General features: G+C 43.1%; 1 protein-coding gene and 2 long non-coding RNA genes across 3 annotated transcripts; 1 reads left to right on the plus strand and 2 right to left on the minus strand.

Annotated features, from left to right (window-relative positions):
• Positions 1 to 2,164: 2,164 nt before the first annotated feature.
• LOC127139625 (uncharacterized) lies at positions 2,165 to 4,246 on the minus strand. Its single transcript, XR_007809876.1, has 3 exons — positions 3,805 to 4,246; positions 2,566 to 2,690; positions 2,165 to 2,381 (listed from the first exon to the last, which is right to left on the minus strand). It is a non-coding gene; the product is annotated as an uncharacterized LOC127139625 (long non-coding RNA).
• Positions 4,247 to 4,466: 220 nt separating this feature from the next.
• On the minus strand, positions 4,467 to 9,873 carry LOC108891278 (uncharacterized). Its single transcript, XM_018688389.1, has 7 exons — positions 9,788 to 9,873; positions 8,632 to 8,714; positions 7,933 to 8,073; positions 7,417 to 7,504; positions 6,784 to 6,915; positions 6,070 to 6,309; positions 4,467 to 5,737 (listed from the first exon to the last, which is right to left on the minus strand). Exons 1-7 carry the CDS (start codon positions 9,852 to 9,854, stop codon positions 5,505 to 5,507), a joined length of 984 nt encoding a protein of 327 aa, XP_018543905.1. The 5' UTR covers positions 9,855 to 9,873; the 3' UTR covers positions 4,467 to 5,504.
• Positions 9,874 to 10,731: 858 nt separating this feature from the next.
• LOC108891279 (uncharacterized) lies at positions 10,732 to 12,411 on the plus strand. Its single transcript, XR_001962288.2, has 4 exons — positions 10,732 to 10,770; positions 10,974 to 10,997; positions 11,097 to 11,130; positions 12,326 to 12,411. It is a non-coding gene; the product is annotated as an uncharacterized LOC108891279 (long non-coding RNA).
• Positions 12,412 to 14,038: the final 1,627 nt, after the last annotated feature.

The raw sequence follows: 14,038 nt of genomic DNA on the forward strand, positions 1-14,038 counted from the left end.
TGTGGTTTGTTCTACAAACAGCCTCAGATCAGACTGTGACAGCTGTCACTTTAAACTCTCTTCTTCTGACTGAACAAAGGTTTAACTTTTCTTATCTCAGCTGATTCTTTTCTGCTGTTTAAACCCAGTTACAGGGACTTCATGATGCTGGTGTTTTCTGAGTCCTCAGCTGAACGACATGAGGAACTGTTAATGAGGTTAACAGCTGGATGAAGCCTCAGTCTGTGTCCTGGTTCAGGTATTTTGATCCTGTCAGAGGATCAGACTGAGCTGGACCTCTGTACATGACAGAAGAAGGAGAGGTGCTGCCCTCTGGTGGACTCATTCAGTCACCTGTGCTCTGGGTTTCAGCTTCAATGGGTTTGAGTTCAGTTCTACAGCAGCTGCTGATTCCAACAGAGACACAGAGTCTAAAGCTGGTCCTGACTCTTTAAGTCATTTACAGAAGCAGAGCTTCAGGGTGAACATGGGTTCATGTCAGTGTCCTCTGAGGGGAAAACAAACGCTCACACTTTGTTCTCTGTACAGTCTCCTGCTGAAGGCTGTGGTCAGCACTTTTCAGTTTCCTGTCAGGTAGAGCGCCTCCTGCTGGTCAACACATTTAATCACAGAGTCCAACAGATGATTTGCTGCTGAGCTTTAGGACAATGATCCTTTAACTCTGACGTCTGAAACATACGGTAACAGAGAAAAGGCTGATCACAGCATCAGTCCAAACTGTGAGTGTTTCATCTGTTAGAACGAAGACTCAACCAGAGAACCTGGAGGACACTAACACTACTAACACTACTACTACTACTGCTACTAGTGACGTGTGGTGAGGTTTGTGGCTGGTGAGGCACTGACTCTTTCAGAGTCACATTTACAAATATATGCACCCAATGTATTTGCCAACTACCAATTGTGTTTCATATCTCATATCAACATTCTTTCCATACACATAGCAGGTACATATTGGGCAAAGGAAGAATGTAAAATGTATAGCGGTTCAGTATGCCTCCCAAAAAACACCAAGGTGGATGCTACAGAGAGCTATAACAAGCGACACAGCACCACAGCGTTGGTTGTCTATTATTTATTACTTCACGTTTTGATTCAAAGTCCAATTTTGAGAAATTTTTGAGCTGAGATATTACATCCATTTTTGCAGTCAGTCAGAGCAAAACATAAAATAACAGACTCCTATTGAACTTTACTTGACTACGTAGAAGAAGAGCAACCACTGAACAAGAATAAACGTGAGCTCACATACGCCCTCTTCATTGCAGCAGAGCTACTGCCTGCCTCACCTTATGTCTTTTCAGTGCGGCTTTATGTCAGATCCTAACACTAAATAAGTGATATACGTGAAATACATTACCTATTATATGGAAGGTGAGGACATATAATAAAAATGTCTACAATGTATAAAAACATTTTAATAAAGCATTACATTGGTAGCATACACTGAGTAAGCAAAAGGCACGCGCTCAACCCAGTTTACAAGGGATTGCGCAATCTGACGTGAGGCACAGCTCGGTGCTGCCTCACCTCGCTGCCTACGCTGTAATTTAACAGGAAATACGCAAAATACAGCGATTTTGATTATAAAAATGATTGAAATTATTTGAATCATACAGAAATTGCATTTATAGCACAGATCAGTGGACAAATATTTATTTTAGCATTAGTATACATCTCATGATGGCAGGTGAGGATGATGACTGCCTCCCCTGACCACACGTCCCTGACTGTTACTACTACTACTACTACTACTACTGCTACTACTACTGCTACTACTACTGCTATTGCTATTACTACTGCTACTGCTACTGCTACTACTACTGCTACTACTACTACTACTGCTACTACTGCTACCGCTGCTACTACTACTGCTACTACTACTACTACTGCTACTGGTACTACTACTGCTACTGCTACTACCAGCAATGCTACTGCTAAAACAAATGATACAAAACACATCAGTGGTAAATAAACACACAAACGAGAGAAGAATTCAGAGCTGTACTAAACTCACAGTGACTAACAGATGACAATAATTCAGAGAAATGAGCCTTTGGTCTTTAGATAAAGACAGAGTTCACCTGTTATCACGACACAAAGACAGAGATTCAATATTCACAGGATGGAACTGAAATATAATGATCAGCTAGTGATGGACCTGAGCTGGACCTGAGCTGGACCTGAGCTGGACCTGGAGCTCAGCTGGACCTGGATCCTGTTTGGCTGCACTGAGTGAACAACTAAACAACACAGCCCACATCTTCACCATGTGTGGTGCTGCTCCATCCTCTGGTCAGCTGATAGACTCAATCAACTCACCTCATTGATGACGTGGTCCTCTGGGATCCTGGAGGAGCAGGTGGATCAGGATCAGGATCCTGTGCATGTGTAGAAGTAAACGTGCTTTACATTGGACCAGTGGTCTAACTGTTAGCACACATCTAAAGAGCTAACGGCTAAAAGCTAACAACTGAAAACGTCACTCTGTTCCAGCATCAGAAATAATGTGGATGATGTTTGCTGACGTCTGTGATGTGTAGAGCATCGTCTGATGTTACTGACCTTTACAGTCACAGACAGCAGGCGTCTCTGGCTCTGCTCTGACAGGTGGATTTGATTTGTTCTCTGGACTCTGCAGCCATGTTTTCCAGCTGTGGTTCAGACTGAGGAGCCCACAGATCCAAGACCTGGGAGCAGACAACCACATGATGTTATTCATACAAACACAGGACTCACCTCCTCCTGTCTGCTCCTGGTTATTGTGGTGAGAGTCACAGACCTGCTGCTCAGAGTGACACTGACACCTAGTGGCCACTTTATGCATAACAGCTCTATTTATCTGCTCAAAGGAAACATATTGAACGAAGCCGGCCGTCTTCAATCCAGAGAATAACCACTCTGCATCAACACTGTTTGATTCATTTCAACCCAGTCAGTGAAAACAGAGTTCACACAGAAACCCTGTGACAATCACACACTGCACTGTGCTTCACAACTCAAACATGCAGGGCCGTTTCTAGCTCTGTGGGGACCCCATGCAAGATGCTGTGTGGGGCCCCTAGTTTCCCAGACTATGATGGAGAGAGTCCTAATCCCTCAGATGATCCATGAACACACCACACTCTGTTACAGGCCAAAGTCATGATAACCTGTCATATTAAAATGAAACATCTTCTTCAGTTCAGCCACTCAAGCAAGAAAACAACAATCGTCCATACGTCAGTAAATAAACTGATACTGAGTGGTTTTAAAAAAGCAACTCCAGTTTCCACAGCAACACAAGTTCCCACACCACAAAACAATAATAAAGGACAGAAAGAAAGAAAGTGGAAATAATCAACAACAGGTCTAATATTTATTAGTCACTTCATAAATAACCAGTGTTGTTTCTAAAGCAGCAGCACACTTCTAATGAGAGGCCGATAAAATACACAGTACACTGAAGAAATGAATCATTAATAATCCTAAAGAAATGTGAAGAGGCAAACAACGTGAGACAACTTCAACTGGACGAAGACACAGCAGACACCAACAACAAACAAACAATGACAACAAGAACAACAGCAAGAATCATCAACAACAACAACGACAGGAACAACAACAAACAACAGCAACGACACCAACAGTCTCAGGACAGCACAGTCCATTCACATGTGACATGTTCATTTTCTTCAGTCCTTTCATGAAGCAAACACTGAAGCTGGTTTATGAGAATACAAACCCTACTCTGAGGCTAGCTGAGCGAGCTAGCAGGACAAATTAACCCCTTCAGGAAAACCACATCACTAACAAACGCCTCACCTCCATCCTCTGACTTTCTTTTTCGGTCCCAGCAGGATAACTTCTGTTTGACGCCGTTTCACATCCACATCCTCACTGACGGGAATGATGGCTACCTGTCAAGCATTCCCATCATACCTGTCGGCTGACGTCACTCACTGCGCGACAGTGGAGTCCAACGATTTTGACTTAATTATGTCAGAAAACCTCAAAGCACAGCTTCTCCCTGCGGCTCATTTTCTTCTTGTTTCCTACATTTATTTTGAAGCCTATAAGAGATAAAGACAGGTGGGTTTAATTCTCCTCAGGTGAGGCTGAACATTCAGCTTTGAGGCCCCCTAGTGGCTGGAGGGTTAACCTCTGCTAACCTGCAACATTACAAATAAAATGACTGAATAATAACTGATAATAATATCGATAACTTTAAAACAGTAAAAACAAAAAAAAAAAACAAATAAAAACAGTCCTAAAAACACTGAAATGTCTTTGACTGAAACAGACAACATGAATAAAGATCCATGAATCAATAATGTTCAGTTCTGTCTGTGACCTTGTTCAGCTTCACCTCTTTAAAGGATTGTTCCATCTACCCAGAGTTTTAAACTGGATTTCACTCAGTCACCAAACAGCTCGTCATTTCTTCAGCTTCAGCAGATTCATCAGTTTTAAATCAGTGTTAACCATCAGGTGGAAAACCTTTGAATGAATCAGAAAAACATAGAAAACACTGATGTTTTAACCAGTGCTGTCGATGCTGCTTCATGTCAACACCAGAGAAATATACATCCATCTGAAAGTAAACTCATCACTTCATTTATACAGTTTTTAACCTCATGTCAAATAATGTATTTCATCTGATTTTTACATTCTCTGATTCTGTTTATGTCAGTTAATATGAACTAATGAAATCTTTTCATATCATCTTTTAACTGCTGTGAAAAACATAATAACATGAACTTTTTTAATCATTGTTTAACTCGTCATGGTTCTGACCAAAAGGGAAATAAAATGTAAAGTTCAGCTCAGTCATCTTGTCATCAAGCACCACATCTTATCTTATTAACAGCTCAGACATTAAAGGGTTAAATCTAACAAACCAGGTGTAACCAGGAAACAGACTCACAGCTGAAGTTAGTGAAACTCCAGCTGCTGTCAGCAGCAGAAACAAACGTCAAACATCACCTCACACTGAGATGAAACATTTAATCCAACACACAGGCAAACAGTCAACAGTGTCATGTACAGAGTCCAATCTGAGCCATCAACAGCTGGAGGAGCTGGGTCTCCAGTCGCTGCTGTTAAACCACCACAGAAGAAGAAGAGGAGGAGGAGGTCATTAACAGAGCTGCAGTCAAAGATCAGACGATGGGAAACCATGTTTCTGTTTGAATGTTTTAATGTGAGGAAGGTTCAGATCTGATGTTTATTCTCTTCATGGATGTCAGAGTTTATTCATCCTCAGCTCAGCAGATAAAACTTTGATTATTTGTTTATGTGCAGACTGAAAATGTGAATAAAAAGAGGAAAGACACTCAGTAACTATAGAGCAGAAATACAGTGTGAAGCAGCTGTGATCAGTGATATTAAATCAGATTCACTCAGGAGAAGGTCAAACTGTGTTTCTCTGTTTCTGTCATTGATCACTAACATGAATCTCACCATCCTGCTGCTTTCTTTACTTCATTGTTTGTTGCTTTTTGTTCCACATCCAGACCAGAAAGTCACCAAGGCCGTCTGCCTTTACTGTGTTTGTACACCTCATTTTGAATTTGTTCAAATGCCTGATCATTCCTGTCACATCTCAGTAAGCCCGGCTGAGTCTCATGGAAGAGAACATGAACCTCAGAGACGACGTTTCGATACTTTTCACACCATTTTCTTCCATCAGGTGAATAGTCGACTTCTCTGGTGTGATGCATCATCACTAAGATGACAGGTTTCTGACTCTGAGACACTGAGAGACAGAAATATGAGGACAGAGGTTAGTGATGAACTTCATGTGAAGACAAAGAGAATATTACCCTTTAATGTCTTCATGTGTCCACTGTGTTATCTTCACTTATTAAACATGAAAACTGTCCTGTGTCTGCAGAGCAGTGAAGAGAAATGTTTCTGCTGCTAAATCTGGAATATGTACTGAAACATTTTTACCACAAGAGGGCGACGACATTTTAAGAAAATGAAACAGTCTGACGTGACAACAACATGAGAGAAAAAACAGTGACTGAATGAATGAGCTGTGCACATTTCACTATAAGAACAAGTGGAAACACGTCTGATCATTACCTTCCTCACGTCTCATGGCTGCCTCCACATCTGATCCAACACGAGACGTGATTGGACAGAAGACAATGATGACGTAGCAGTCCTGAGGATCTGTGGTCACCTCCATCAGTGTTGCTGTCCATCTTTTATTCTTTACTTGCTCCAGTATGACGTCATCAGCACCAAAGGTTTTACCAGTGACAACACTGTAGAGCTTCACTTTATAGGTACAGCATGAATATGACGATGGAGATTTAGCTGCTGAAAGATGAACAAACTGTTAATGTTTATACATTTACAATAATAAAACTGAAATCCTAATGATCCTCTCTGAAGATCGACTGAACATTCCCACAGACCTGCACAAAGAACGGTGTTATGGGTAACCACAGAGCTCCACATAAACAGACATCTGTAGAAGAACTGTGATCAGAATCAGTGTCCAAATGTTTAAAAAATATCCTGATGTTAACATCTTAATCCCTTAATCCCCGTTTTCTCTCTGGTTCTGCTGCCTGCTGTCGACCTCTGCTGCTCCCTGACTTCACGTCCTGTTTATCTCTGCCGGCTTCAGTCTGCTGATCCTGAATAAAGCTGAACCTTTTCTCTGAGCTGAGACCTGCTGGACTCCTGACCTGACCGTGGTCATGAATTCAGTGTAAATATAACAGAGTATTCAGAGGAGTGGTGTGCTGGTTTCTCAGTGATGAATAAATGAATAAATAATGTGATAACCTTTGTTAGATTTTTGAGGTTTGAAATGTTCCTTCAAACTCTTCAGATGTTCCTTCATATGACCTACGAGGTCCACCAGATGTTCAGAGTTTTCTGGGATCTTTTTCATGTCGTTCACCAAACGTTCAGCAGCTGCAGGGAAAACAGACAGAGAGTGTTAAAGTTTTACATGGTATGATCAGAGAAGTCCTGATCAGGTTCAGATCGGAGTCCTTTAATACAGAGACTCTGCTGACAGAGACTCTGATACTGAATCCATGTAGATTCAGTCTGTCTGTGAGGAAACAGCTGTAGAGACTAAACCATCAGCTCTCTGATCCAAACTGAACGTCCTGATTCAAAGCTACAAAACTGATCAGTTTAACTGATTGATCTGATCTGGATCAAAGTTCAACTCCTGAAACTGACCTGAGATCAGCTGATGGTGCATTAGAGAGGAGGTCTCACTCTGTAGCAGTTGTTGAAATATAGAAACACTAATGTATGGTGGTGTCACAGAGTGAGGCTTCTTCCATCATAAAAAATCTCTGACTGAGTTCACAGTGATCCTGATCCTGAGGACTAATCAGGAGATCTCAAGCTGTTTTATCAAAATAACATGTTAGAACAATAAATGTAAATTATTGTACATACATGAATACAGTTGATCTGGTATCAAGCCTCTCAGTTCCTGTAAGACCTCGTCCAGGTTCACTTGGTCCTCACTCAGTGACACCCAGTCCTGAAGACATGAAGACATGTAAACATTGGAGGTCACAGACCAGAACACTGTAACTGTTTTACGTATGGATCATTAAAGTCTCCAGAGCTCTGACTGATGGAGGTTTACTGCAGATGAAGGTGGAGGAAGGACCAGAGAGCCTCTATTGATCAGTACAGAAATCAATCAGATCAATCAGCTGAGGTCCAGACAGGCTGGTACTCAAGACAGTTCAGTTCAGTCCAGACCAGGTCAGAAGAACCAGAACCAGGTCCAAGTATCAACTCTGGTCTTGGTCCTAGTCTGTTTAAAGAAGATGTTCCCACGTTCAGACACGTTAGTCCTGTTTCTTCACCTCTGTTACAGACTGTAAACTCTGTTTCTGAACGTTCATGTTTCAGATTCTCTCTGATCCCACAGCTCAGTAAAAGCCTGACTCTCACTCTCACCTCTCCACAGGTCCTGTTCTGGTTGGAGGAGGCTGGCTGATATTTATCTGTGACCTCCACCCCAGCATCAACTGGCACCTGAATGTTGCTCCCACATTTTGGACACTCCACTGAGAGTGTCTGATGGTCTGAGTCTGACTCCTGTGGACAGAGAGAAGTGATTCAGGACAAAGGACTTAGACCAGGTGTGTATGTGTATGTGTGTGTGTGTGTGTGTGTGTGTGTGTGTGTGTTGGACACACAGGTGAACCATGGCGACTGCTTCACCTGGTTGAGCAGCTTCTGGATTCAGAGCTGCTGCAGTAAACATACACATTACATTTCTGTTCAATGACATATCCCCACTCGTTTCTGATGCAGAAGAAGGTTTGATTCATCCATCCATTATCTATATCACTTATCCATAAGGGTCATGGGGGATGGAGCCAATCCTAGCTGACATGGGGGGGAGAGGTGGGGTACATCCCGGACAGATCAACACTCAACACTACCAATCGCAAGTCAACCCAGAACTTATTTTGTCATTCCAGTACGGAGTCCATAATAAAAGTAATATAGTAAAGTAATATAATAAAGTGTTAATACTTCAAGTACGAGTATCTGACTGCTCTTAGTTACAGTACATGAGTAAATGTAATCAGTTACTTTCCACCGCTGAGGAGTGAAACAAGTTTTCTTACAAACAGGAAGTAAACTCACCTGTGTGTCGCCATCAGGATTTGATGATGTCGTCTCCATATCATCTGGTGATCGGTCATCTGGATCAACAGAGGTACCTTCAGCTGTGGACACAGGTGTGACGTGTGATTACAGAAGTTCACCCTGTAAGCAATAACGCTGCTCATGATCCAACGATGCCTGAGGTATTAATCAGTAAATATGGTGTGTAAGCAACAGTGGAAAATTACTGGATGAGACCTTTAAATACAGATACCCGGTCTAAACACAGAGCATGTGCTGCTCGTAGGGTCCACGATGAGATGGGGGCCTCATTTCATGTGAGGCCGTCGCTCAGATACCTGCAAGTCAAATCAGCTGGTCTCAGGTCTGTCAGCTATGATATCGCACACATTGCTGCAATGATTGACAATCAACACCTGATCAATCACTGATCAGAGCAGGACACTACTGCATAAGAAGACACGTCGTCTGAAAGACATTAATAAAAGACAGTAAAAGGGGTTTCAGCAGCTCAGTCCAACTCAGACAGATTCACAGTGTGTGTGTGTGTGTGTGTGTGTGTGTGTGTGTGTGTGTGTGTGTGTGTGTGTGTTGGGGGGGGGTCATGATTCCTGATTGAACACAGATGGTTTCTGTTGTCACTGATTTCTCAGGATGTCCTGGCTTGTACGGTCATTAACGAGGCCAAACATCATTTTCCTGGGAAATGTTTTGATGAGGGTGATCCAGGGAGGGGGTCTGTTCTGCTGGATGACAGTTTGGTTTGGTGGTCTCTATCTCAGCCACAGGTCGCTGACTGAAGTCATCAACGCCACTTTCACATCAACCTGAAAGGTTGAGGTCAACTGAATTCTCAAAAGGATTAAAGAGCATCTGCACCTGAATTCACCTGTGGGTTCAGACGCTCTGTTCAGGAAGGTAAATGAGAGAAGAGGGGTCCGTATGTGACCACACTGAGGTCCCACTTCATTTCACCTCAGCAAGACACACAGTGTCTGTACCTGATGTTCAAAGCTCTGAACAGTCAATCTGTCCTGTGAGAATCACTTCAGTCTTAAAGAGAAAAAACCTCCAGACACAAACGTTGGACACTCATCCAGTCTCACAGCCTCTAACTCTAACACTCTGAGTGTCAGCACTGTTTACTGAGTAATGTGATCAGAGGAATCCTCACCTGAGTGCTGCTGTCTCCTCTTCATCCTCTCTCTGTCGCAGCTCTGCAGAGAAGTGGAAACAAACATGAGCCACAGACTCTTTATATAAGGGTCCTCCCTCTGTTATCATTGGCTGATTCCTGTTTCATGTGACTTTGAAGAAATCACACAGCTTCTCTCAAACCATGACTTGCAAGAAATCAATGTCCCCACAAATATAGGTGAACAAGGGAGCGTGTGTGTGTGTGTGTGTGTGTGTGTGTGTGTGTCTGTGTGTGTGTGTGTGTGTGTGTGTGTGTGAAAGCCAGAGATGTTTCTACGAAGCGATGGATTTATTTTAAGTCACATGGTTTGTAGAGAGGGAGGAACCTCGATATAAAACCAGTCTGATTTCACTGTTCTCCACTTTGCTGCAGAACTACAACAGGAGGAGGAGGAGGATGGCAGAGCGACGCCAGACGCAGTAAGGATGTTTCTCTTCTCATTATTCACTTTATTCAGTTTACTCAGTGAGGTGTGATGACTGATGGACTGTTGTTGTTGATCACTGCAAACATGGTTCTACTCTGTTTAGACTGAAGTGAGATTTTGTTTGAAGACGAGTCAGATAACAGATCATTATGTGCAGTGTGTCTGTACCACCTCAGAGCTGAGTTACATGACTGCTGCTGCTGCTTCACAATAAAAGCTTTCAACAGGCAACAGACACAGAGGCTTTTTATTGTGAAGCAGCCAGAGGAGACGTGATGCAGTGCTGATTGTCCCTGATCATTAAAACTACAGTCAGATCGAGGGTCAGGAGACAGGTCAGTGTTTGAACAGATTCAGAATCAGTTAGTAACTAATGAGAGTCACTGTTTTCTAACCAGCAGTCTCAGCTGTTGGTTTACACACTGTTCATTCAGATGTCAGCTCTGGAACATGTTGTACATGATCTTCTTTATGTCGTCTTTTCTCTCTACAGGGAAATCCTGGTGGTGGCCATTCATTGAGTCTGAACCTGGTAAGGGCCACATCAGGTGATGCTGGTGCTGCAGCGTTTCTCTCTAACTGTAAACTTTGATTTTAGAAACTCAAACAAGAAAATTCAGCAGAAACTCAACAGAGTTTAAACTCTGAGTCAGTGTTACTCTGCAGTATTTTCATTTTACTTTGTGTTCAGACTTCACACCATGTTTACATGTTTCCTACATGTTTTTCTTGTAGAACCTGAACCTACGCCTTCTCCCAGTAAGATATGAAGTCTTTTTCCTGATTTCTCATTATTAAGACACAGTGATGATCTGTGTTGATGAACTTCTCCTCAAACATTTCCTCATTTCTTTTCAGCTTTTAAGGAACCCTGGAGGAAAATATCTTGGGGGTGAGTTTACTGACCCATGCTCAGTGCTCAGTGTTTCCCCTGTTGGCCCATATTGTGATGACGTCTGTAAAACTGTTGAAACTCTCTTCTCCAACAGTTTAACAGACGTCTCTGTTATGATGGAGTTTTAGCAGTGAGGCTGAGTGTTGGCTCAGTGTCCAGCTCTCCATCACACCTCCATGGTGGTGACTCTGTAAAAGACCCTAAACTTTCCTGACACCACACAGAGTCCTGCAGCCAGATGAGACTAAAACTGCATTTTAACACTCCACCACTCATTGGACCTGTCAGTGTGGAGGATGGTATATAAAGAGAAGAAGTGCAGTTTTACCAGCTGTCTCCAACTGTTAACACATAACACACTGATTAATGTCTACACCACAACAAACTGCCTCCATCTCGACCAGCGAATACACTTCAGTTTATCCACAAACCTGACGGCCATGTTTGTTTGTTGATCTCTTCAAACCAGTCAGCAGGTGTTACACCATGAAGAGTGGCCACAGGGGGGCGCTGTTGCATGGATGTCACCCTGTGCTTGTGGTTGTTGCTCTTAGTGTGATTCAGTCTTTAAAACAGGTGAAAGAAAGATAATGCACAACAGCATTGAGATGCTGAGTATTTCTGTTTAGCACAGAGTCACAGTTTCTGATGATTTTCACTCTGTTCTGCCACATTCAGCCTGTACCTGGAAATAAATACGTCACTCAGTATTTGGTCAGGTGCTTTGTGTTGAGTGACGGTCATCAGACAGTGTGACCTTTCTGTGGCTAATGTCAGGTATTTAACTTTCTCTCACCTGTTTCAAAGACTGACTGACTTTAATCCTAATGAACATCTGAGCAACAGCACCCCCTACAGTCTCACAGTTTCAATCACATTTAAAAAATAATTTAAAAGGTAAGTTTTCAGTTACAGTTTTCTTTCATGATACAAACAGAAATTATTTGATTTGTGTTTTTTAAAATCAAATAACCCTTTGGTCTCATTTTTAAAAACTTTAGTTTCTGAAGGAAACTTTAAAAACCAAAAAGTGCACACTGTTTTACTTTAACCTTTCTTTAGTTTGGTCATTTGTTTTGTTTTTGTTTATTTTGTTTTACTTCATTTTATTTGCTGCATGTCTGTGTTATCAATGCAAGCTGATAAGTTGTTAAAATGATTCATTAAATCTGAAATATCCATTTTTTAACAGAGAGAAACAGAGGGATCTTCAGTATGTGCAGGAGTACAGGCCTGAAAACGGAGACATTAAACATCTGCGAATTCTTCTGTACGGGCTGTCGGAAGGCGGAAAGTCCAGCTTCATCAACTCTGTCAGCACCGTCATGCGAGGCAGGACAACTATTCCTGCTGCAGCCAGTGCAACCACCTCTGACACAAGCTTCACCAGACAAGTAAGAAAACTTTAGATTTGTGTAGCGACATCAAGCATGGCATCTGTGATCAGGCTGTTAAAGAGTTCATGTTAGGTCAAGTCAATTTTATTTATATAGCTCCAATTCACAACGGAAGTTATCTGGAGGCTCTGTACATATAGAGCAGGTCTAGACCGTACTCTTTATCTTATAAAATTTACAGAGAGAGACCCAACAGATCCACCATGAGCAGCACTAAGCAGCTGTGGCAAGGAAACACTTCTCCGCAGAACCGGACTCAGGGTGGGCGAGAGGGGGTGGGGGATGGGGTTAAACATGGTGAGGGAGAGGTAAACAGACATGAACCAGAGACCGCATCAGGGTACAAGTAAGAATAAAATCTAAAAAAGATGGCCTGAATCCCCATCCTGGTTTCCCATCATCCAGTGATAAGAAACCAATACAGAGGAACCTTTCATCCCCAAACCAGATCACCCATGTGCACACTGAGGAGTACATGACCAAGTCAAAGGTCAAATGACCAGTTCAGAGGATCAACTCTAACGGATGCGGGCCATACTGACTGTAGGAAGAACAAAAAGGAGGCCACACAGGGCAGGTATGAGCAGACGAGCCTCCCATCTCCACCTACCACCCAACTCCCACTATCTGCAAAAGCAGGCAGAGTGGGAGGGTCATCACACGCCCTGCCTTAAGATGGAGGTCTTCAGTAGTCTGCCAACCCCATCCATCGGACATCAACACTGGAACCTGTGTCTGACAAAGGTAACACAGAGCCCACGATAATGAGTCCAGGTCCTCTGGATCTCTCAGACCACTGAAACGTACCCATCAGACACATGACCATAACCAGCGTCAGCTGTAGATCTGAGCTGTGTCGGGCAGGGAGACAGGAGCCAAGGTACAGGTGTCAGCTGGGCCACTAACTGGAGATAAGGTGCAGGTGTCAGCCAGACCGTCAACTAGAGTTCAGGGAGCGGTGACTACAGAAGAAACTCTTTGACCAAAAACCCTCACGCTGGAACAGGTCAGCTGTGGTGGTCAACACAGGGGCACGAGACTTTGATCCAAGAACTCATGTGTAAAGCCGACACAGGAAGAAACCGGATATCGACCAGGGCCCGATGCTCTGTTCTGGCTAGGACAGATAACTCAGGAACTGATGAAACTTTGACTGACCCCATGACACTGGAACAGGTGAGATGTCAACCAGACCAGGTGACACAGGAGCAGTCGACTGGGCGGTCAACAGGGCAAATGAGGCTCGGGAGAACTGAGGCTCTGAGCTGGTGGCCAGCCCGGCCTCAGGATGACTGGACAGGAAGGGTTCGACACAACTGGGCACCTGAGACTCAGGGTTGCTGGGCAGTTGAGAGTCAGACATTGAAGACAACTTAAAAACAGTTAGCCAGGGGCTGTCACTCCTCCCCCCTTAAAATCAGTGTCAGCCGACCAATCAAATTTCACCTTGGCCTTGAGCAGTTCAGACAGGGAACATGACTGTAATGAAGAAACTGCTATAATAACCA

This window comes from Lates calcarifer, unplaced genomic scaffold (genome assembly GCF_001640805.2).
Source record: "Lates calcarifer isolate ASB-BC8 unplaced genomic scaffold, TLL_Latcal_v3 _unitig_1912_quiver_963, whole genome shotgun sequence".
NCBI classification, from domain to species: Eukaryota; Metazoa; Chordata; class Actinopteri; family Centropomidae; genus Lates; species Lates calcarifer.